The sequence below is a fragment of the Oryzias melastigma genome, linkage group LG23 (assembly GCF_002922805.2).
Source record: "Oryzias melastigma strain HK-1 linkage group LG23, ASM292280v2, whole genome shotgun sequence".
NCBI classification, from domain to species: Eukaryota; Metazoa; Chordata; class Actinopteri; order Beloniformes; family Adrianichthyidae; genus Oryzias; species Oryzias melastigma.
Window position 1 is genome coordinate 129,825 of NC_050534.1, and position 22,322 is coordinate 152,146.

The following is a 22,322-nucleotide window of genomic DNA, read 5'->3' on the forward strand; positions in this document are numbered from 1 at the left end:
ATGCTGCTGAAACTCTGAAAACAGTAACCAAGTCTAAACCATAAAGTCCCACTGCCATCACCCATGTTAGCCTCTGCTGATATCCCATGATCCCTTTGCTTACATGCTCTCACACTAGCTTACAGCCCCTCCCACCCTCAAGCTAACGTTATCGGTGCAACAAAAAGATGGTGATGAATACCAGAGCTTTCCATTTGTTCAGTTTGGATCCAGATTCCAGCTCAGATGAGGAAAACAAAGACGTTCATGGATCTACTCATCAGAATGGAGTGAGCAGTCAGACTTTGGCCCCGCCCATCGCAGCTTCTAACTTACAACAGAGCTTTTTGAAACGGCACCATTTGAAGAAAAGAAATAGTCAGAAAGCTTAAATTATTTTCTATATGCCCTCTGTCATGAGAACAAACCAACAAGAACATAAAACATAATTTCCATTTAATCAAGAAAAAATCTTAGTAGTCAACAACCAATATAAATAAAAATGTCAAAAAAAAGAAAATTCCGTTTGATACCATGTCAAATGTTTCCACATCTAAGAAAAATGTAAAGTTGCTGCTGTTCTAGGAGACTTTTTCATTTAATCCATTTATTTTCAGCAATGAAAAAAAAATCATTCATGTTTAGTGGTAAAACACATTCATGAATCAATTTATATTCCTACAATCCAACCAGATCAATCTGATTGAGACAAGCTGTTAATTAATCAAATCAACTAATACCATTATAAAATTATTTAAAACTGAAATAAATTGATCATAATCAATATAGGAAAATACCATAGGAAGGTTTGTTTTACTATAACGTAAACATGATCAAAAACAGGCATGTGATGCAGCTGATCGACCATCACTCCAGTCCAATGTGTGGAAACACTTTGAATTTAGCAAAGACGTGTGACCAGACAGCGTGGTAGAATGTTCTGATCGGATGGTGCTAAATCAACCAATACTGATTATGAATCGGATTATCGACCATTAAAGGGTAACCAAACCATAACTCAACTTGTTTGTCTGTTGACTTTTATAAATGGAGCTTTTAAAGTGCTGTCTGTTGGTCATTGACACATTTTTGATAAATTAAAATGATCTTGTTTAATTCTTGAAAATATAGTCAAACCCCTCTGTGTGCTGCCCCCTGCAGGTTGAATCAGGCTATTACAGTTGAATTCTATGGTCAAACCTTGTAAGTTTCAGAAGTTGGTCCGAGTGGTTCAGTCTGAAAGGCTCACCTGCTGCCGGCGCCGATCCAGGGACCTGCTCCACCAGCTGCGGCCGCACCTCCGACACCTGCTCGGCGTTGGCCTGATGCTCGATCAACCGCACCGCCGTCAACGCGTCGGGTCCGAATGTGTGCAGATCCACAGAGACTAACCGCACCAGCAGGTCTGAGCGAGGCAGAGGGGGCGGGGCATAACAGAAAAATGAAGCCGAGCTTTGACAAACGGATCCGTCCGCTTCTGCTGGTTCTGGGTCGTACCTATGCTGTGGTCGACGGAGGCGATCTTACTGCAGGACACCTCTCCCAGCTGAGCCAGCAGGTACAGCACCTCCAAGGAGGCCATGAGGAGCATGAGGTCGGGCAGGGTGAGGAGCATCATCACCTCCCTGTACGACTCCTGGTCCACGTACTCGCAGATCAGCACGCTGTTGTCGTCCGCTTTGCTGAGGTTCCCCAGGATCTCCATGGCTGAGGGACAGAGGAAGAACGGGGGTCAATTCCTGTAGTTCAGTATGAAGGAGAGGAGCAGAGGAGACTCACCCCTCATCTTCAGGAAGCGGTCCCTGGACATCAGGCATTTGGTGATGGTGTGAAAGATCAGGTGCGTCGTCCGAAAGTCGACAGGGTCGAGCTGGAGCTGCAGCGACATGTTCAAACCGCCGTTACAAACCCAGAGGAGTATGTATTGTAAATGTACGTGTGCAGCAGCAGACTAAACTGTAAAAAGCATCTTAGATGTCAACCTGTCAGCTGTTACAAATGTTTGGAAGCTTCGTGGTTTGATTGACGGTTTATTCATGTTTTATTTATAGACGGATGTCTTGCATTGATGAAGTCATCCATATCCAGTCAGCGGTGTCCACTTCCAGTCATTCCTTCCTCCATGAAAGACCAGATCTCCTCTGAAAATAACTCGTTTTTGGAATTTTCAATGCTCATTTGCTAATGTAACAGATTTGAATTCCTCTTTGTTGTTTTGTGTTGAAATGGGATGTTTGATCTGGAGAAGGGGACGTATACGACGCCGTTTTCATTCTCCTTTACCGGTCCTTCTCCACAGAGAAGTCACATGACGTAAGATGACGAATGGGCTTCTAGAATAAAATGCCGGCCTGAGTTCTTTATTTTATTTTACATATTAAACTCTGCATTACCGACACCGAACCCCCGAAAGTCAGCCTCACTGGTAATAATTTGATTCTAAATTTCTTTGTTTTTAACACCGATCTGGAAATAAATCTTCACAAGATGCTCCACAACTTTATCTTCAACCATGGAGCTAATAAAAAAACTTTAGTTCTTTTCGTGTTCATTTAGGACTTTTATCTCATTAACTTGTGACTTTTTTCTCATAAATTAATTACGCTTTTCTTGTAAATTTATCATTTAATTTCATTTAAATGCATTACTTTTTTCTTGTAAATGTTTTACTATTTTCTAGTACATTAATAATTTAATTTCTTGTAAATGTAATTTTTTTCTCATAAATTTATGACTTTTTTCACGTGAATTTATGATTTTTTTCTTGTAAATGTATTATTTAATTTCATGTAAATTTATGCCTTTTTTCCAAAAAAATCACTATTTTTCTTTGTTAAAATCATGATTTTTTTTGCTGTAAATGTATGATTTTTTTATCCTACATTTATAATTGTTTCATGCAAATTTTTGCCCTTTTCTCATAAATGTATGATTTTATACCATAAGTTTATTTATTTTTTCATGCAAAATTCTGTCTTTTCCTCACAAATTTATTACGTTTTCTCGTAAATTTACAAGATTCAAAGTAAAAAATGTATGACTTTAAAACACACAAGTTTATGAGAAAAATAAATCATAAATGTAGCCCGACTTTTTTTAAATGGTAAACACTTGTATAGCGCTTTCTACCCTCCTTCGAGGGCCCAAAGCGTTTCACAGTCACAGACACATTCACCGGTCTGTGAAAACACTAAAGCGGTCTGTGGTCTAAAGGAGGCCTCTGATGTAGAAGGCGGAGCGTCGTACCTCGGCCGCCACGTTGCCCAGCGTGTCGAGTCCGAGCTGTCTTAGTGAGATGAGGTTACAGTGGGCGCAGAGCAAAAGGAAGCGCAGGCACGTTCGGTTGGCCGCCAGCAGCTTGACGTTGGCCTCCTCGAAGGAGAGGTTTCGCAGGATGACGGCAATCTGCAGCACCCGCTGGGCCTCCATGTCGCTGATGCCCTGGTTTCGCGGGGGGTGGAAGAGGCTGTGCCAGCGCTCCCCACACGTACCGTCTGCAGAGAGGAGGAGGAACCTTCAGAACCGCCGACAGACACTGATGGACGGCCTCTTCCAGCGGCGTACAAGAGCACCAGAACACCAACTGGAGTGTTATCAATCACTTGCTTGATTATTTACTGATTTTTAAAAAAAATATCTTTTTTTATTTCAGAAACTGCCGTGTTTTCCCGCTGACAGCCCTTCAAACACCTGTGTACTCCAGAGCCAGACGCTCACCTTGTGTCAGGCCGCTCTTGTCCCAGATCAGCTCCCGGACTTCCGTGTCCTCCACCACCTCCCTCCAGAACTGTAAGGAAGCAGAGGAGGTCAGTGGGAGGGAGGAGACAGCTGCAGCTACCATGGAGGCCACGCTCTGCTCCTCATCAAAGGATGCAGCCTCCATTTCCCAGGATGCAATTAGAACGATGTCAGAGGTTATAATGAGAGCACTGGGTTGCAGTTAACAGGAAGAGGAATGTGCTGAGTTATGTTTGTCTTTAACGATTCTTCAGCCTTCACGATGCCACAGATGAAACTCCTGCTGCATTCATTGAAACAAAGACACTCTGAAGCAATCTAGAGGCTCAAACAATTGAAGCCTCGTGCTGCAGTTTCTACACTCAGCTTAGAGCTGAACATGACAAATTGAGGAAAAACACTTTTTTTCAGAATGGTGGCTTTTCTATTGGTTTTAGCCCATAGCAACCATTCACTTTTTGGTCGTCTGGACATGACGAACGCATCTGTCATTGTTAGAAAATTCTGCAAAAGTAAACTTTTGAATTTCCTTAGCAACTGAGTTTTTTTTATATATTTTTATTAACCACGCCCACATTCCTAAAATGTTCATATCATAAATTATATGGATTCTTTCAGCTTGACCCAACGATTCATGAATCACATTTTCACAACATTTTAAATAATAAAACTATGCAAGCAACAAGGAAACGCCACTTTGTGAGCTCACCGCGCCAACGCCTTTCATGATCTGCAACGTCTAACTCCAACATTTATCCTCCATGACGCTCGAGGAGTTAGGATAGATCTAAATTCCTAGGAGGGGTTAGCACTACGACTGGGTATCGCCAATGACTAATAGAGTTGACGTGATTCGATTCACCAGAGAATGGATCAATTCAATTCTAATTCTTATTGATTTTTCTGATCCTCTCAATTCAATTTTCAGTTTACATGGTTCACACATTTAGACATATTTGTTTATAAATACATTAATAATCTACTATATGATTTTACTATATTGATATTAATCTGATCCAGTTCACATACTGTAAATGTATCAGTGAAATACTGAGATTGTTAATATCATCCAGTGTTACATGGATTCTCTAAAGGAGAAGTTCTAACTAAAATGTTCAGATCATTAACATTGGAAACATTGTTCTGCTTCTCCTGGAGGACGTTTCAGTTTGGACACTAGGTGGAGATCACACTACAGCATTACACCTTATTCCAGAAGAAGAAGACAGTATGAGGAAAAAACAATGTTTTGAACCACAAATGGTTACTTTAAAAATATTTCCTTAAGTTTGGAAAATTTGTGTCTGAGTTTTAAAGATGTTCTTTTAGTCAGTAATGTTTAGGTCAGCATTAGCCATCCTATGGGAAATTCTAATATATGTTAGCATCAAGCTAACTTTAGCTTTATGTGCTAAATCGCTCTATATTTTATGAATTGATTATTGATTGATAAAGGTTAGATCAATTCAAATCGACTTTTATCAACCACACCCAAGTTAGCGCTCTTTACTCAGAGTAAGAAGTCCTACGTTTCATTGTGTTTGTAAACTTCTGTCTGAAACGTGGTGCAGATCACCCCAAAAAAAGTTTTTTCCCCATATTGTGGGAAAACATAAATTATGTCCAAATTCCCACCGTAATTCCTAACTACTTAAAAACTACTAAAAAATGATCTATTGCTCTGGATTTTAAAGCACTTCAGACACCATGCTCTCTACTTTACTTTTGTTTTATTTATAAACACTGGGTATGACGTCACTGATCTTTACTAAGTCAAAATCGAATCAATACAAACATTTCACGGCGTATATTTCTGACTTTACTGTGTTCTGATGATGAAAATGTGGATGTTTAATAACATTTTTTTAAATCACATCTAAACACCTTTTTTTTGCAAGAATTGTTCAACTGCAATGCATTATTGTCTATATTCGCTAATATAGTGAGCATCGATGTACACTAGTTTTTTGCAAAGACTTCTGGGAAATTTCTAGGGGACTCAACTTTAGGGAGTAGGGAAGGAATTCGGACACAGACATAAAAAGTTTCACACTTTGCCAAAAAACAGCCTGTGGTCATGTGACCATCCCATAACAGTTTCAAAACTTCCTTTGGATATATATCACTGTCATGCGAGTTTGGTTTCCTTAGTAGTTCATCAGAGCTCCAAAAGAGATTTTGGCCACATTCATTTTCTTGACAGCATATTCCTGCCGTGGTGTCAACTTTTTGTTTTTGTTTTGGAGGGGTGGGGGGTTTCCTATGTCCAAAATTCATTTTAACTCCAGGTGTGTACTAGGTGTGTGCACATTTTGGGTAGTTTTTGAGGATGTGGCGGGGGTCACTTTTTTTTCTTAAAGGTACAGAAAAGCAGAACAATCAGGTCCTCCAGTCTGTGGGACGGAGTTAAGAAGTCTTTACCCTGATGAAGTCCCGGGACGTCTTCTCCTTCCAGTCGCTCCCAAACACCCCAGAGAAGCTGCCTAAAGCTGCACACAAACAGAGCAGTTTGCTGTAACGTGACCCGTCCATTAGAAATCCCTAAATACACCCGGTGTTGTGGACGTACAGTCGTCAAAGACGCCGGCGTGGGCGAGCAGCAGCGTGACCAGTTTGGGGTCCTTGTCCAGCTGCATGACGTGCTTGCTCTCGTTGGATAGGAGCGTGCAGACGTTGACGGCAAAGTCCACTTCGTTGGGGAGACCCGACTGAAGAGAGAGCACCAGTTTGTTGTAGTCGCATGGTTGAACGAAGTCTGTGGACAGTCCATAGCTTTGGCGGAGATAGTCTGTGGGGGGGCACAAACAAAAAACACAGTTAGCAACTTTAACTGGAGACGTTTCAGCCCTTTGGGGAGGTTTTCTGTTTCACTGCTTCAGGACAGAGCGTAAAAACACGGCAGAACTCAGAGCTGATGTGGAGGATCTTGTAGATCATTCAAGAACCTCTCCAACCAAACTAAACCCACTTCAGACCCTGACCCACACAGCCAACAACTATTCACCTTTGATCTCTCTTTTAAGCTGTAAGGATGTAAAGACTCTTCATGAATTAGTAAAAAAAAAAAAAACAAACATTCAAACTCGTCAACATGTTCATAAATGCAGAAAAGTCGGTTTGTCTCGGTCTGTGATTAAATGACAAAAAAACAGATGACATTTCTTCATGCAGGCTTGCTGTGAGTGTGCGCACCTGTGTGTGCATGGGCGCGCCTGTGAGTGAATGTGTGGGCGCACCTGTGAGTAAGTGTGTGGGTGCACCTGTGAATGCATGGGCGCACCGGTTAGTGCGAGTGTTATCGCGCCAGTGAGTGTGTGGGCACGCCTGTGAGTGCGTGGGAGCGCGCACCTGTGAGTGCGAGTGCTATCGCGCCAGTGAGTGCGTGGGAGCGCGCACCTGTGAGTGTAGGTGCTATCGCGCCAGTGAGTGTGTGGGAGCGCGCACCTGTGAGTGTGTGGGAGCGCGCACCTGTGAGTGCGTGGGCGCGCACCTGTGAGTGCGTGGGAGCGCACACCAGTTAGTGCGAGTGTTATCGCACCAGTGAGTGTGTGGGCACACCTGTGAGTGCGTGGGAGCGCGCACCTGTGAGTGTTATCGCGCCAGTGAGTGTGTGGGCACGCCTGTGAGTGCGTGTGTGCGCGTAGCAGACTGGCTGAGTGCTCATCATCTGTGCTTTCCGCACAGCTCCTTCAGATTTACAAGTTTCACATAAGTCAGTCCCTCCAGGATTTCCCAATGATGCGATCACAACTAATAATGCAAGTTCAAACAACCCCGAGATTTGTTCCTCATCCTGCAACGTTACATTTTCATCGTAACTTTGACCGATCCACCGTGACAACAGTCCTGGGTGACGACGCAGCTTCACGACTGCTGCTTCTTCCCTGGAGCCATACGTTTTTTCATGAACTCTCTTTAGCTCTCAGTATATTTTCTCTGCAAGTTGCGCACAAACGGTCATTTGCGCCAAGTGAAAGGATTTGTGATAATTTCAGTATCCTGTATAATTATTTGTATTGAATCTTATCTGTTAGTAGGAAAACAGACAGTTTGATGTAAGGGGCAAAAAGAAAATATACTTGAACTTAAAATTCCCTTTATTCATTGTGTCAAGAAAAGAAAAAAAGTGGGGAAAAAAATCAAAATTGTGACTTTAAAAGTGAATCGAATTGAATTGAATCGTGGCTTGACTGAATCGTTACATCCCTAATAGACTGGAAAAGTTTGTTGGTGCGGATCAAGTCCTGAACTTTGTATTTGGTCTGAATTCAGACTGAAAATTTGTTACAAATTATCAGAGGAAACAAACTCTGGTTCACTTTACGAGAACCAAATGTGTCTAGTCTGAATACAACCTTAACCCTTTAACACAAGAGGTGTCACCGGTGAGGCCTAAACACAAACTCTTTAACGTATTGTACATTTTTAACCATTAGCACGATAATTCCAGTAGATTGTGAAGGAGAAAAGTGGCTGGATGAGCCGCTTTTCTCCTTCACAATCTACTGGAATTATCATGTTAACAGTTGAAAAGTTACACTAAATCAAAGAACATAAACTGTGGTGTTAAAGGGTTAAACAATAAGAGAAACACTGTTGCTACATTTACTTTTTGACCACAGGGGGGCGCCAAAACAATGTTAGTGTTTGGCACCATGAAGCTCATGTTTGAAGGTCAGGAGGTAACAACAACAACATGCTTTAGTAAGTTTCTTTTTGCCTCCAGTTCATGGCAGGTGAAGCAGCTAAACTCCACCCACCTCACCATGAAAGACCAATCATTCATGTCAGACACAACAGCAAACTCTGGCAGATAAACCGATAAGTCACTGAAAGTAGAAAATGCTTTTAGGGTAAACTAACTTTCATCATCAACCTTAAATAAATAACCATAAATGACATCACCAGAAAACTATCATTCGGCTCTGTTTCAGGTCAAAAACAGCACTTCCCGTTTGAATCTTGTCTGCAGGAAACAGTGAGAGGAACCTCCGATCCAGAGCCCCAAAAACCAAAACAATGAGTCTTTATGAGCTCATTTTCACACCAGTGTAGGGAGTCACATGACCTCCTCTGCATGTAAACACACACGAATGAGCTTCAGAATGGCGTGTTTCCATAACACATGCCAGTGATTAGTGAACCTTTACGGCTCCATACGGCCAAACTGACACCTCCACCACCGGCTGGTGGAGTCTGTTAACTAAGCAGAAGGCGTTAAAGAAAAATGAAGAAGCTAGCAGTAAAATGCAGCATGTGATCTGAAGGAAACCCGGCGAGTGCTGCTGTCTCCTCATCAATGACTGTAGTGAGTAAAGCCAATTATCCACACAGAGCTGCCAACGGCATGCTGGCAGTCGCTCCTAGAGTGCATCCACTGCACAAAAGCATTTGGTCAGACACTGGGCCGAACGTGTGAGAGGAGATGTGGATCACAAGATGGACATGAATAACTCACTTTCAATAAAACTCCAGAATACAACTCCTACGACGAGCTTTCTGCTGGTAGTGTTGAGGAGAAAAGCTTCTAACTGTTTATTTGACTTCTTAAGGTCTGGCAGTCTAGTTTCTGAGTGTCTTAGAAATTCTACTCAATTTGTTTTCACACTGCACTTTCAAGGGAGGACCGAACTGCCAGGGTGAGTCGGAGTCAGAATGTGTCTTGAAGTTGAGTCACGGCGTCTTTGTGAAACGTTTCCTCACTCAGACCGATGAGGCTGATGGCATGAGCGATGAAATGTTTCATGAAGAGAAGATTTGAACCCTAACTTTAGCTCCAGTGTTGACGTTCTTCCAACTTTTACACCATGAATGTCATTCCGGTGGATTCTGAAGCAGCCGTTCCGCAACACTTCACGGATCAGCTGATGCATGTTGATCAGGTAAACAGCCGAGGAGTTACGGTGTGTCAAAGAATCTGTCGCTATGGTTCAGTTCAGATGCCACGACTCAACTGGATAAATTAGAACCTTCCTTGACGTGGTCAACAGGTGTTCCCTTAAACTACGTCCTACCAGGAATGAAGAGTCAACACACAGTAGAATCTGGTTCTGTCCATCTTCTGCACTAAAGTGTGGGTTTATGGTAGTGTCTGAATTCCCTCTCTACTCCACAAATACTAAAAAAACACATATTCCAGGACAATCTAGTACCCTGGGTTTTAAAAAACTAGTCAGACACTATGTTCACTATTTTTTCTTTTGCTTTTTTTAAAAACAGGAAATATGACATCACCAATTTCACAAAGTAAAAACCCAATAAATACAAGTATTTTGCAATGATTATTTATGAATCCATTGTGTTTCAATGAGGAAAACTTGAATGATTTATAAGTAAAATACATTTTTCCTCAAAAAGTGTTAGATGCAATGCATTATGGTCTATATTCACCAATCTAGTTAGCATCAATCCACAGTGATTTTTTTTGCATAGAAATCTAGGAATTCGGACAGCTCTACCAAGTACCAAACCACCATAGAGTGCACTACATAGTGAATCGTGCAGGAATTCAGACCACCTCTCTCTTCATGAAGCCAAATGTATCAAGACATGTTTCAGACATTTTTCCACAGGTCAAAGTGCCCAAAGCTCAAGACACATCCTCAAATTTACTCTCTCTTTGACCAACTGGACAGTGTGTGCACTCACTGTTGTTGAACCGCACCAGTGTTCACTTGAACCTGAACCAAGACTCTCATTCAGACGGACCAGAGTTTGATTATGCTTTTGCTTTCACAATCTAGTGTGGAACAGCTGAAACGAGAATTAGAACCTCAGAGCGAGCTTCATCTTCATGGTTCAGAAAGTGAACCAAAAAAACTCTTCATTTACAAGTCAATCTAGGTTCCTATCATCACCTGTGGTCAGAAGCTTTGAGTTTTAAGCAAAAGGAGACGTTTCCTCTGAAGGATGATGGGGAGAAGACGCTCAGTGATTTATAAACTAGAACTACTTTATTTACACTGAGATTATCCAACTAAGGAGGGACCAATCCCAAAGTGTTAACAGTAACAGAGGTCAGTCACAAGTCAAACAAACATCTTTAGGTTCAGTGTCTCTGTGTTTGGATCCTTCAGTCACTGCTGCTCTCTGACATGTTACAGTGAGACGGGCTGAACCCCGATCAGAGCGCAGACCGCCGCCTCACACAGCTGACTCAGAAAGAGTCTGGTTTGAAGTCAATCCAATTAAAGGTCAAGGCCTCCAAAAATACAAAACATTAGGTTCCCCTGACTTTGGGACTCTTCCAAACACACCACGCTGAGCTGAGAGATGAATGCGGTGGAGCTACAGGAGCGCTCTCCCTCAAACTCAACCCTGTGATTTCAGTCAAGTGAGAGGAAGAGGCTGGAGAGGAGAGAGCAGCCTGCAATCACAGCAGACCAGACGCTGACGAGCAACAGACACTGTGCACACGCTGAACATCTACAGGCGTTCCAATGAAAACCAGGTGATCAACGTCTTCTTGAGGCTTTTTTCTCATTATACAAAAACAAAAGTGAGTTCAGAGGATTCTGTTTATGTAAAGATTTCCACAAAGATTTTCATAAACTGACCAAATCCAGCGGAACCTCTTTATCCATTTCTTGATGTTTTGACATGGTTTACACATTAAACATATCACCGTTTCAGCATGTGTTCTGATATTCTAGAAGAAGTTAAAAAGCTTTTTCAAACCAGTTTAAAAATATCCTAATATAAAACGAGATATCTGATAATGAAAGAAAAAAAAACCTTCTAAAGCCTCAGAAACGACTTCAAAGACGGACTGAACTGTGATTATTCATCAAGACAGAAAGAAGGAAAAAAAGATAAAAACTGTCCTCAGAGCTTCATTAATGTTTGCTTCAATCCCAAGAATCCACAGACTTCACTCCCCAAACTTCAAACAGGAATATTTGGAGTTCTTAAGTTTAGATCGTTTCTAAACAGACTTTTTGATGAAGCTGGAAAGCCTGAAGCTTTGGTTAAAGTGACCCACAGAGAGAAAAGAGCCTGAAGACAGAAACTGCAGCTTCACCTCACTGAGAGGAGATAACAGACTCCACCATTTAGAGCACATGTGTCAGATTCAGTCGCACTAGGAGCCAAAATCCAAAACACACCTTATGTCACGGACCGAACAGGATAAACATTTATTGAACACTCTAAAAATACATTATTAAAACTTTAAAACTGTAACTTTTTAACATAATTATGAACTAGATATATAACATTACCTGTGATAATGCTAGTGTGAATGCTGTAAGCTGAATTTGGCTGCTGAAGATGATAGTGCTGATAGCTGAATATGCTGAAATTGATAGCTGAAAATGCTAAAGACGATAGCTGAAAACCCTGAAGATAATAGCAAAGAACGCTGACGCTTATAGCTGAAAATGCTGAAGCTGATAGCTGAATGTTGAAGCTCATAGCCAGCTAAAATATTAGATAAATAATAAATTAGCCTTAAAAAAAACAAAACAAAAAAAAACTTAGATTAGCCCAAACAGCTAGAATTTAGCTGTAATATTAGCTAAACACCAAACAGCCAAAAAAATCTTAGTAAATGTAAAAATAATCCAAAAAGCTGCAGAATACCAATTTTTAAAACTTTCAAACTGTAACTTTTTAACATAATTATGAATAATAAAAAGGCACGAATATTATTCAAGAATAAATCAAATTAAACCTTAAATAACTTTCAATATTTTACTCTCCATTAAAATATATTTTGTCAAAATTATACAAGTTAGAAATGAGCACAAGATAACATCGGGTCATTAATGACAATAAAATAAAATGATCTGGAGGGCCGGATGGAATTATCCGGAGGGCCGGATCCGGCCCCCGGGCCTTGACTTTGACACGTGCTTTAGAATGATCCCAAACATACACAGGAACTACCGCACAACAAAAACACACAATATATGTGTGTTCCAACAGCACCACAGCAATTCAGTCAGACTGGTACAGACCAGTAAACTCATATAGTTCATTCAGACATTCAGCTCTGATGCATGATGGGTAGCGGCAGGAACAGAAGCGTCTGCTTACCTGAAACAAGGTGCTGCTGGTAGTTGTAGGAGCTGGGGGTTGCACCGACTGGAAGAGAGGTTTTGGGGTTTCCTGGCTGCGCTTCTTCATCGTCCTCGCCGAAGTGGTGGACCTTCTCGTACTTTTCCAAGTACCTGTGAGGACAACAGAGAGGAGGATAGGAGATCAGATCAGGCTGGAAGGTTAGCTAGAACTCCTGCTGAGGGGCTTCAGAATTCTCACTTCAAACTCATTTTCAGAGCAAGGTTTATGTTGTTCCACAGAGGCAGAGTTCGTCTCCATGAAAAAAGCTTTTGTTTTAGTTGAAGGTGAGACATGATTATTATTTTTATAATCTCATGTCTACACTTAGATGATTCACACAAAAACACTGCTGGTGTGTTCCTCCAGTTTCCCAAACCTATGAAGAAGAGCAGCTCCAAGAGAAGGGAGCAAACCCAGAATTTACATATTTTTCTTGATTAAAATCCACCTCTGAATCTGTTTTTGATTTGAGTTGTCATGGTCACAGTACAATTATGCACTTTACAGGAAAGTAAAGTGAAAGAGAACTATCTAATTCTACTTAAACCTTTAAAAAAAACACCAGAAGGTTCCAGATAGTGGAACAGCATCACGACTGTTTCGCATCCACCTGAACCATTGACTGTATATGAGAACTGGACAGAGTGAGCGAGACGTCTGCCATAAAAATGCCTCAATTCAGTCACCACTTTTTTAAGAAACTGATCCCGCCATGCTGGGAACCAGATGACATCAGTGAACAGTGATTGGTCCAAATTGGTCTGAGTCATCGTTTGTATGGCAACATAAGAAAATCTAAAAAAAAATCTTTGTCCATCTCAAAACAAACATTACCTTTAATAAAAAACTCAAGTATAAATCTGTTTTTTGAGGGCAGAAACACGTTAATGTCAGATACCAGCAGAAATTCTAGACTGTACTATGGTGGCTGACAGAAGACTCACTGCTAACTTGCACTGAGACAAATTAACTATTTTACACAAGTAAAAAGCTTTTGCGAAATTAATTTAAAAAATACAGAAGCAGAGAAAAGCAATTTTGCACTGATATCCTACAATTTACAACAAAAAAATAGGTCTCAAAGTTTTAGAAATGGGCATTCTACTAGCTTTTTTACGACTATTTTGGCATTTACTAAAAATTTTAGGCTATTTTGGAGCTTAGCTAATATTTCAGCTACATGCTAGCTGTTTTGGCTAATTTAGGCTTTTTTTAGTTTTTTAAGATATTAGCATTAGATTAGCATTGCTAATTTTTCAGCAACATGCTAACTGTTCTGGCTAACCAAAGTTTTTTCTCTTTTTTTTTAGCTGGTTATCAGCTTCAGCGTTTTCAGCTATCAGCTTTATCATTTTAAACTATTCATTTCAGCATCTTCAGCTATCAGCACTAGCATCTTTAGCTGCCAAATTCAGTTTACAGTATTTACACTAGAATTATCACAGGTAATGCTGTATATCTAGTTCATAATTATGTTAAAAAGTTACGGTTTTAAAGTTTTAAAAATGTAGTTTTAGAGTGTTCAATAAATGTTAATTCTGGTCGTCCCGCGGTCTAACGTGTGTTTTGGATTTTGACCCCTTGTGCGATTGAGTTTGACTCTCCTACAATAGTGTGTGTCATTCTCTGTCACCGGTAAAAACGGCGGCTTAAAGGGTTCATTATGGGGCTGGCTACCTCCAATAATGTCCAAAATTGATTTGATCCATGATTTTTATTGTTCTTTAGAATTTATTTGATTCAATTTAGATTTTTGCACATAGTTTCACACATTTAAACATCTGCTTTTCAAAAGCTTTCTATCCTCTACTGCGTTTTTTGTTTTGAACTTTGAATCTCTGAGAACATTCTCACAAGAGGAGGGTAACATCACTGGAATCTTTAGAGGTCTGTATTTCTGTTTGAGGACGCTTGCTCAGCTTTTCTGACTGGACCTGTAGCTCCAATCCTCGGTTGTACACTCAGTGGAGACAGACTGTGACTGACAGGAGGAACACCTGATTTTGTAACCTCACAGTTCACTCTGATACCACAGATGGTAAACCTCCACATTCAAAGCCTCTCTAAAGACCAGAAGCACAACAAATGCCTCCTAACTGCACTCGTCTGCAGCAGGGTTGATACCGGCGTGGTTCAGACTACAGCAGAGCACCGTGCAGAGAAATACGGCGGCGGCGGCAGCAGCAGAAGTAGAGGGGCTTTGGTGGAGCTGTAAGTCACCCTGCCTGTGCTGATGGTGGCTGAGGTAATCCCCGCTCCGCCGCTGTCGCTCCACACGCCGGACTATAAATACACTCCGCCTGCATTTGTGGAGCGACACAGCGAGAGGGTGTGAGCATGGGGGGGGGGCAGTGCAGCGTCATCAACCGCTGTCTGGGCATAAGACAGATAAAGGCTGTGGGTGGAGGACGGGTGAGGCACCGGATTGGGGGGGTTTGAGTGCAGCTGCACATGCTTCCTCCTTTCCTCCAACAGGGTTAGAGGAACCCCCCCCTCCTCCTCCTGCAGAAACCCTCGCCGTTTGCATAAATTTAACTGCTGCCGTTGAGGCAGCAGGGGGCGGGGCTTATGGGCCGCTTCCCTCCAAAGTTACTGCAGCAAATGCAAAGTGTGGCTACTTTACAAACAGGCTCCATCTGGATGGAGGTGCAGGAGATTCCTCTGGCCGTTTGTGACTGTCTGCCGCCCCCTGCTGGACGGGGATGCAACTACATAAATACAACAAATGTTTGCATGGAGTCCAGGCCGAGGGGGGAGGGGGGCACCCCCTAAAACCACCACTTTTGAATAATGCCTCGAGCCGAAGGCAGTATAATCACCTTCTAATAAGAAATGCATTTAAACCCCAGTTAAATGTTAAAAATCAGATTTTTATTGTTCAATCTAAAGCAACAGTGTCAAACTCAATCGCACAGGGGGCCAAAATCCAAAATACATCTTAGGTTGAGGGTCGAACAGGGTAAACATTTATTGAACACTCTAAAACTACATTTTTATAAGTTTAAAAACGTAACTTTTTGACATTACTATGAATAAAAACAGGCAGGAATATTATTCCAGAACAAATCGACTTAAACCTTAAATAACTTTCAATATCTTACTAACTGTAAAAATATATTTTGGAAAAATTAAACAAGTTAGAAATGAGCGCAAGATAAGATCGTGTCATTAATAACAATAAAATAAAATGATCTGGAGGGCCGGATAGAATTACCCAGAGGGCCGGATTCGGCCCCCGGGCCTTGACTTTGACACGTGTGATCTAAAGCGTTCCTGCATATTTCGATCAAATGTGTTTTTAAGTCTGCCATCAGTGACGTCAGACTAAACGTGAACTCGTCCTCGCATGTGTGACACACTGATCCAAATACCACACACTTTCTATTCTCGGCAGCTGCTTCCATTTATCAACAGGTGGCACCTCTCCAGTTAACACCAACAAGGTCTTGACGAAGGTAAATGAAACACACAAGCAAAAGGAATCGATGGCAGACCTCTGCGTGTCTGCCGGAACACACGCAGAGGTCTGCAGGAGAGCTTCTGGAGTGTAAACATGAGAAGGTCTGAGAGAAGCAGCTGATGCTGCAGCAGCATCGCAGAGAGCTTCTAGCGTGATTCACAAGTCTTCAGCGGAGGGGACTCCCCTCAGAGTTCATCCTGAGGTCAGACCTCACAGAGCGGCGAGGAATACCAGAACAGCTCCGAGTCTTCAGAGCTTCACAAATAGGGGAGAAACTACAGAACAACCGAAATGAGATCTGCTCAGCCTGAAGTCTAACATGCGAATGTTTGTAAACTGATCACTTTTGGATTTTGGCCCTTGTGTGATTGCGTTCGACATCCTTTCATTAGAACATCCACAAGTTTACACGACCTGAACGCAGCAAATCCAGAAGAAACGTGACATCTTGATCCTTCAGACCTGATGGATTCAGACTTTTACTGACAGACTCTGCTCTAGTTTCTCGGAGGAATAAAACTGCACAGCTTTGGATTTTTGCTGATATTGGAAATGCTGAAATTTTCACTCATCTTATCTAATGTTAAAATCTTCCAGTTTATTTATTAAAAATCTCAGACCAAGTCTAAATAAAACAACTGTGTCCCGTTAAGTTATGTTCTAAAAATAGCCTCCGATTGACAAAATCAAACAAGTGGTCATCTTGATTTGTTACAACTATCACAGAGGCTGTAAAACTCTACACACGTCATACACATTTCGCTCTTGTTAAACTCTTAAAGTTCAAACCTTCGTAGAAATCTGGATTAAGACATGGTAGATTTATTTTACTTGAACATAAATCTATCAAAGCCATCAACACGTGATGAAACTGTTCAACCATCATTCCAGTCCAAAGTGTGGAAACACTTTGAATTTAGTAAAGACGTGTGACCAAAGAGTGATAGAATGTTCTAATAATGGATAATTCTGATGTGGAATAACAACAACTAACTAAACTAGTTTAAAATACACCCAAATCAAATATGAATCATATCGTCAACCACAAATTATGAAATGAATCAAACTGTTAAAGTGAATCGTTACACATCAATCAGTTCATAAGAAAAACCTGTTGAGGATTGTGTGTCCGCTCCATCAAACCCTGAAATCCAGGTGGTGTTTTAGTAACCGTGGTTCAAAAACTGATCTCTCCTCTGGTTAGGCCTGGGCGATTAGACACAATTAGACATACACATCATGCAGTGATAGAATGGTGTCTATCGTGCCATTTCTCTTTTATCGTTTGTATTTGGTTTGTTTTTTTTGCTGAACTTCTGGACAAAAATGTGTTTGTCCACCTTAAAAAAATGTGACAATTCACTTACATGTTACTTAAAAAAATAAAGTAAGGGAGAAGTAAGTAATTACATTGCCAATTTTTATCAGAGAATAACTAAAAATAGTTTCTTATTTTGGAATATCCTAATTTATTTTGATATTTTATATAAAATAATTTAGAATCTGATATACATTTTTTTCCCATATGGCCTAATAGTGCTGGGCGATGAGGAAAAAATGTATATCACAATAAGGATATAAAACGATTAAGTATATTTTTAGTTAGTAAAAAAAAAATCTCTGGCGTAGTTTTACTTTGAAAAAGGAAGCTTCTCTGATACTTTATTTTGAAGATTTCGTTGCTTCCGGTGACAGTCGGCTTTGTTTTAGTTCATAGATTAAAATCCAACATTATTCTGTATTTCAGCGCAATCAGTATTTTACTACATGATAATTTACTCTACAATATTTATAAATATTATTGAGATATATCGCAATATTTAGTCCTGCGATTGATTCTTGATGGGTTCTCACCAAGTATGGATCTTTTATTTTTGTTTGAAGAGGCTGTTAAACGTTACATCCTTTAGTGAGATGTTCCTCTGGAGGTAGATAGGGGGCGCTTGTTGCTCCAGTGGGTCTGGCAGCTACTTGAATTCATTTGTGTTGTGTTATTTACAAGTATGCACAAAGTAGTGGCACTGCTGATCATTTTTATTATTATCAACACAGATTTACAGGTATTTCCTATTCAGTTGGTGTCAATGCTTCTCAAAGACATTATTACTGATTTCCACAATGTTGCATTAAAGGGTTTATTATTTGTTGCACAACATTAGACACAAGTTGTTAATTATGATTGTGCTCAAGCGGGGATACACTACAAAAATAAGTGTTCTTCTATATATTGTGAGTCATTAGAGATGATTTTTACCGATTATTGCAGTATCATATCATCGATATCGTGAGCCATGTATCGCGTATCACATCGTATGGTGAGGTACGCAGTGACTTCCAGCCCTAGTCTCCAGGGAAGCTTCACACCTGGTGGAGTGTGAAAGCACTGAAGGAAGAACCGATTTAGACGGAGTTTCTTTATGGATAACTGATGAGTATCACCACAGTGCAGAAAAACCTCAGCAAAACTCTGCAGAAATGCTTAAGTTGTGCAATCTTCAAATGACTCTTGATATGATTTTACTACTACCACACCATGACATGGGTTTCTTTCCTCTGATCAGTCTATAAAGTTCCTTATTGGCCGATAGGATCCAAGTCCAAACAGAAGCAAAATATCGTCTATAAAAGGGGGGTCAAACTCAATCACACAAGGGGCCAAAATACATTTTAGATCGCGGGCCGAACAGGATAAACATTTATTGAACACTCTGTAACTACTTTTTTAAAACATTAAAACCGTAACTTATTAACATCATTATGAACTTAAACTTGGGTTAGCCAAAACAGCTAGCATGTAGCTAAAACATTATAGATAAACTCCAAAGTAACCCAAAAAAAATCTTAATAAATGCAAAAATGGTCCAAAAAGCTAGCAGAATGCCAATATTTAAAACTAACTTTTTAACACAATTATGAATAATAAAAAGGCAGGAATATTATTTTAGAATAAATCAACTTAAACCTTAAATAACTTTCAATATTTTACTCTCCATAAAAGTATATTTTATCAAAGTTATCCAAGTACAAGCGCAAGAAAACATCGAGCCATTAATAACAATAAAATAAAATGATCTGGAGGGCCGGATCCGGCCCCCGGGCCTTGACTTTGCCACGTGATCTTTAACATGCATTCTACTTGATTCCATCCCTGTCCTAAGGCTCAGCCAATGCCATTAAAACAGCAATTAAGTGACTTTTTTTTTACATCCCTTTTATATTGATTGTCTGCACCTGCAGCTGGTAATCTGACCTGATACTTGCATTCAGACGGCTTATTAAACAGAGCTGTGCTTGGTGGGAGGATGTGGCTCAGCCGGCGCACAGAACCGACAATTTCTACCGGTTGTAATGAACAGCTCCGCGGAGCCACAGACATTTTGACGTTAGATGGTTCTGTTTCCACCTGAAGACACCTCGCTCCTGCACGAGTTCAGTCCGGGCTAACTTTAGTCCGAGCACTGGAGCCAACAGATCAGCCTCACAAGGACCAAATGTACCGCATCGTCTATTTCATCAAGTGCTACGGCCAGATTGTAGCTCTGCTGTCAGGAGTAAGGCAGATCTGCCCATCTGCTTCTTTGAAAAGAAGCTGAGAGGAGAAGATTAGGCTATCAGTGGTGGGCCACGCTGCTGGAGGGCAGGTTCAATTACAGACCGACTCAAACAAAGCCTTTTGAAGTTCTCTGAGATAACAAGTTTTCTGTTGAATGTCTCTTATTGTTGAGACGAGAAGGAAGGAAGCCGATACGTCCATCTCCATGACGGCTGAAGCATCGCTGAAGTAAGGAATAAAACAGATCAAGGACCGCTCCATCCAGATGTTAGCAGACTCTATTAACGCGAGCAGGAACCAGAACTGGACCTCTACAGTATGATGGTGTGAAAATGAACAGATGAAAAGCTTGAAGCAAAGCTGTCGCACGTCACAACAATCAGCATCATCCCCACTAAGAAGCACTGGGTCCAGTCCAGCTCCCAGCAGGCTGTTGGGACACCCCCTCTTCTACATCCACGACACAGAAACTAGAACTAGTAGTTGATAAAAGATAAACTGTTACATTGTTTGTTTTGAGATGATCAATGCCTGAGCTCCACACAGCTACCATTACACTAGGACTGGGAGATTGGGACTTTTGTCTTTGAAACTCAAAGGAAACAACAATGAAGCTCCTCTGAAGGTCAGGGTTTATAAGCTGATGATGTTACTCTACAAGCTATCATTATAGATTAAGAAGTAAATGAAAACAAAAACAGACATCTGGTGGCAGATAAACATGTTAGCATCTTATCCAAACAGACAGTCTGGTGCTTAGCTAACGTCTCACAACAATCACCCGACTCCAGTGAGGCTGGTAGGGCCTGAGCATCACCATCTATGCTCTAAACTCTAGACCAGGCATGTCCAAAGTGTGGCCATCGTTGCAGCCCGTTTGAATATCTAACAGCCCTCAGGCTCCTTTAGTAAAGTCAATATAATTTTAGCATTGTCTAAAAAAACTGCATATTTCTTGAGTGTGGTTGTCTAAATTACGTTTTCATATTCACCATGAAGAGGCGCCAACAGACGAGACATAATCTACAACAGGTGTCAAAGTCGAGGCCCGGGGGCCGGATCCGGCCCTCCAGATCATTTTATTTTATTGTTATTAATGATCCGATGTTATCTTGAGCTCATTTCTAACTTGAATAATTTTGACAAAATATATTTTTATGGAAAGTAAAATACTGAGAGTTATTTAAGATTTAAGTTGATTTATTCTGGAATAATATTCCTGTCTGTTTATTATTCATAATTGTGTTAAAAAGTTACAGTTTTAGAGTTTTAAAATTGGTATTCTGCTAACTTTTTGGACTATTTTGGCATTTACTAAGATTTTTTAACGCCATTTTAGCTAATATTTCAGCTACCTGCTAGCTGTTTTGTCTAACTAAAGCTTTTTCAAGAGTTTTTTTAGGCAGTTTTAGAATTAAGCTAATATTTACATGCTAGCTGTTTTGGCTAATTTAGTTTTTTTAAGGCAGTTTTGGAGTTAGGCTAATATTTACACACTAGGTGTTCGGGCTAGTTAAGACTTTTTCAGGTTTTAGGCTATTTTAAAGTTTAGCTATTTTTTTAGGTAAATGCTGGCTGATTTGGCAAACCTAAGTTTTTTAGGCTAATTTGGCATTTAGCTAATATTTTAGCTGGCAATCAGCTTCAGTGTTTTCAGCTATCTGCTTCAGTGTTTTCAGCTATCAGCTTCAGTGATTTCAGCTATCAGCTTCAGTGTTTTCAGCTATCAGCTTCAGTGTTTTCAGCTATCAGCTTCAGTGTTTTCAGCTATCAGCTTCAGCATTTTTAACTATCAATTTCAGCATCTTCAGTGGCCAATTCAGCTTACAGCATTCACACTAGCATTATTTTAGGTAATGTTATATATCTAGTTTATAATTATGTTAAAAAGTTACGATTTAAAAGTTTTATAAATGTAGTGTTAGATTGTTCAATTAATGTTTATCCTGTTCGGCCCACGACCTAAGGTTTGTTTTGGATTTTGGTCCCTTGTGCGATTGAGTTTGACACCCCTGATCTAAGACTTGCTAACCGGTGTGTAAAAATATGCAAATTGACATATTTTGAAAAAATAAATACATAAAAAACACATATTTAGATGTGTTTTTTCCTATAGTATGAAATAAAAAGTATGCTCATTATATAGTTCTTTTAAATGTAGTGTTAATGAAATAGCGGAAAAAATGTCATGTAAATGGGTTGGCCCTCACACATTTCCATCCTACCGAATCTGGCTCTCTTTGGAAAACGTTTAGACACCCCTGCTCTAGATGTTCTGCTCAGGACTCATCACTGCCAAACCCAACCAGACAACAACCGGGACTTGTTAAAGTCCCACTCCCGTCATTCTTTCAACCATTGTCAAAGCGTTCCCAGTGGTCTTGTAATTATGATGATTGCGTTTTTAGAAAAAATTGTTTTCTAGAACATAGTTTCTGCAAGGGTTCATTAGAAATTCACCTCTGAGTTGTGGGCGGGACTTCTGGCACAGAGCAACCCCACTCCCAATTCCCGTCACCCGCCTGTATCCTT

At 40.5% G+C, this 22,322-nt stretch overlaps 1 protein-coding gene across 3 annotated transcripts in view; it reads right to left on the reverse strand.

Moving 5' to 3' along the window:
* arid2 (AT rich interactive domain 2 (ARID, RFX-like)) overlaps positions 1-22,322 on the reverse strand; it is a 41,297-nt gene that overhangs the window by 11,830 nt on the left and 7,145 nt on the right. For all 3 annotated transcript variants that reach the window (XM_024294638.2, XM_024294640.2, XM_024294641.2), the window contains 8 exons: positions 12,754-12,887; positions 6,287-6,505; positions 6,139-6,206; positions 3,697-3,766; positions 3,226-3,473; positions 1,759-1,855; positions 1,477-1,686; positions 1,229-1,384 (listed from right to left, as the gene is read on the reverse strand). In XM_024294638.2, coding sequence (XP_024150406.1) covers positions 1,229-1,384; positions 1,477-1,686; positions 1,759-1,855; positions 3,226-3,473; positions 3,697-3,766; positions 6,139-6,206; positions 6,287-6,505; positions 12,754-12,887 — 1,202 coding nt within the window. The remainder of the gene's footprint in view (positions 1-1,228; positions 1,385-1,476; positions 1,687-1,758; positions 1,856-3,225; positions 3,474-3,696; positions 3,767-6,138; positions 6,207-6,286; positions 6,506-12,753; positions 12,888-22,322) is intronic.